This window comes from Neofelis nebulosa, chromosome 10, assembly GCF_028018385.1.
Source record: "Neofelis nebulosa isolate mNeoNeb1 chromosome 10, mNeoNeb1.pri, whole genome shotgun sequence".
NCBI lineage: Eukaryota > Metazoa > Chordata > Mammalia > Carnivora > Felidae > Neofelis > Neofelis nebulosa.
In genome coordinates, this window is record NC_080791.1 from 60,394,461 (window position 1) to 60,397,424 (window position 2,964).

The window sequence follows — 2,964 nt, forward strand, 5'->3', positions numbered from 1 at the left end:
GAAGTCTCTCCCTAAATAAGTTTCATGCCTGCACATAGCACCTTGAATTCACTTTTTGGTGCCTCGTTCTTCTTCTTCTTCTTTTTTTTTTTTTTTTTAAGTTTGTTCGTTTATTGATTGATTGATTGATTGATTGTAATCTCTACACCCAACGTGGGGCTCGAACTCATGGCCCCAATATCAAGAGTCGCATGCTCTTCCATCTGAGCCAGCAAACTGCCCCTTTGGTGCCTCATTCTTAAACGAAAATGAATTGTAAGACCTGGGTATTGGGTAATGTAAGCTAGCACTACCAGACATAAATAAATAGAAGTTCATGGGGTTTCATTTTGTTCAGTATGTAGCCTTTAATTTTATCCTCTGCTTTAAGCATACTATCCCTACCCCAGCCATGCCTAGGCTGAGTCTCCAGCCTTAACTCCATCAGAGAATAGACTTCTAGCATTCTGCTGGATATGGAAAGTGGTACCTGAATGGACAGGTTGGGAAAGAGGATCCAAGAGCCTAGCTGCTTTTTATGCAGATTTTCAACCAATGATCTTTAAAAATCCCATGCTTATCCCTATTTAGAAAAGTTCATGATGCCTTAATTCTTGAGACGATCTGGGTTCTGCAGTGAAAATTTTCTTGGCTTTTGTTTTCTACTCAAACCTATTAGTTTTATCCCCTCTGCTTAGTCACTAGTCATCTATCTGCTTTCAAAATGTTGTCCCTTCTCTGTTATTATCTTTTCTTCTACTTTTTGCATTGATGTTTCTGTTATTTTACTGATGTTTTAACAAGGTATTAGGAGGAAACAGTGGTAAACACAGGCATTTGTTTAGATATAGTTAACCAGAAAACTCAAGGAAAACATTTATATATAATCTGTATTTCTCTCTTACTAGGTGAAGTTAAAGTCCACATTGACCTGCTTCTGAAATGGCTAGCTTCAATCACACTGGTGTTAACCATATAGTCTTCTATCTGCTGGGCATTCCAGGCCGAGAAGACCTACACATATGGATTTCCATCCCCTTACTCATCTCCTATGTCTTTGCTCTTCTTGGAAATGGTCTGCTCATCTATATTATCCTCACCAAGAGCAGCCTCCATGAACCTATGTATCTTTTCCTCTGCATGCTGGCTGGAGTTGACATTGTCTTTGCCACAACCACAGAACCCAAGGCATTGGCCATTTTTTGGTTCAATAATAGGGAGATCTCTCTTAATAGCTGCATTGCCCAGCTCTACTTCCAGCATTCCTCCTTCATTTCTGAGTCTGGCATCTTGCTGATTATGGCATTTGACCGCTACATTGCAATATGTTACCCACTGAGGTACACCATGATACTCACTCATTCTCTGATAGGGAAAATTGGTGTGGCTGTTCACTTGAGAGCACATTGTACAATTTTCCCCATGATATTTCTTCTGAAGAGACTCACTTTTTGCAGAAATAACATCCTACCACATACATTCTGTGAACACATTGGTTTGGCCAAGTATGCCTGTGATGATATCCGTGTAAACATCTGGTATGGATTTTTTGTCCTAATGTCCACAGTGATCCTAGACATTGTCCTCATTTTTGTTTCCTATACTCTGATACTCCATGCTGTCTACTGTATCCCTTCCCGAGATGCTCGCCACAAAGCTCTCAACACATGTGGCTCCCATGTCTGTGTCATTGTCCTTTTTTATGGGCCTGGGATCTTCTCGGTTCTCACTCAGCGCTTTGGACGTCACATCCCACTACATGTCCACATTCTGTTGGCCAATGTCAGCATGCTTGCTCCACCGATGCTGAATCCTATCATTTATGGGGTCAAAATAAAACAGATACGAGACCAAGTAGTTTATGTGTTGTTTCTAAAGCAGAAATGACTATGGGGTAGCAGAATCTGGTTTTTCAGAAACTTTGGTCCTTTCTGAGATGTGCTTTCACAGCAGCAAACCACAGAACTAGAAATGAGTCACAGCATACATAGCTCATTGAGTTATGGGCCTCTGGAGCAACTTACCTGAGACTGTGAGACTTGCCCCTCCCCCCCCCCCCCCCCGAATCAATCTGAAAGCAGTCCCTGTGGATTGACTGAGATACTTACAGCTCATTATTTGGGGGAAAGGGCAGGTTTCTCTGTAGTAGTCATGTCTAACTCTGTAATATTCAACTCAACTTTGGGAACAGACAATGTAATAGTAAGTCTCATTTAGATAAATAGTAAATTTTCTGTCTTGAGCTATGTCAAACCCTGAGACATTTCACCACATGCCTGCTGGATACCTAAATAAAATCTTCATTCTTTCATATGCTTTCTCAAATTACCATGGGCATTAAGAGAACAGTAAGGGAACTGTACTCCTCCTAAATTTTGATATTTGAAAGTTGTTTCTCAAAAATCATGCCCCTCAGTGTGGTACAGAATAAATTCAGACTTCCTTCCCAACAACAATTTCCACATCACTTTCACACAATCTGTGCTTCAGTCTTAGGGAACTGTCTGTCTCTAATCTCTCGACGTCCAGTCATCTTGTCTTGGCACATTTCCCCTAAGTGATTCATTTACCTGGAATGACTGCTCCTTTCCTTGAGTTTTTAATAGATTCCCTTTATTTATCTTTCAAGGCCCAGCTTGGTGTCATCTACTCAGTGAGGTCATTATAACCACCTCCTCTCAAGAAGAGATATGACTTCCTCTATTAGATGATACTATATTGTTGATACTTCTGTTGAAAATATTTACTTATTTTTATATAAGTATTCCATAGAGAAATGATAGGAAGAAAATGAAAATTACACACACTTTCACCACCCAAAGAAATGTACTGTTATAATTTTCATGTAGAATCTTCCAGATTTTATATGTAACTCTCTTTTTAAAATATAATTAGTCAAATTGGCTTACATACAACACCCAGTGCTCATCCCAACAAGTGTCCTCCTCAGTGCCCAAAACCCATTTTCCCTTTCCCCACCCCTCC

The 2,964-nt window shown here is 40.0% G+C and overlaps 1 protein-coding gene across 1 annotated transcript; it reads left to right on the forward strand.

Annotated features, from left to right (window-relative positions):
* The first annotated feature begins 891 nt into the window (after positions 1 to 891).
* On the forward strand, positions 892 to 1,986 carry LOC131488578 (olfactory receptor 52B4-like). Its single transcript, XM_058690442.1, has one exon. It carries the CDS (start codon positions 922 to 924, stop codon positions 1,864 to 1,866), a length of 945 nt encoding a protein of 314 aa, XP_058546425.1. The 5' UTR covers positions 892 to 921; the 3' UTR covers positions 1,867 to 1,986.
* The last annotated feature ends 978 nt before the right edge of the window (positions 1,987 to 2,964 follow it).

Bases quoted from the DNA above. Each gene is read 5' to 3' on its own strand.
- LOC131488578 (XM_058690442.1), top strand. From the start codon at position 922: ATGGCTAGCTTCAATCACACTGGTGTTAACCATATAGTCTTCTATCTG.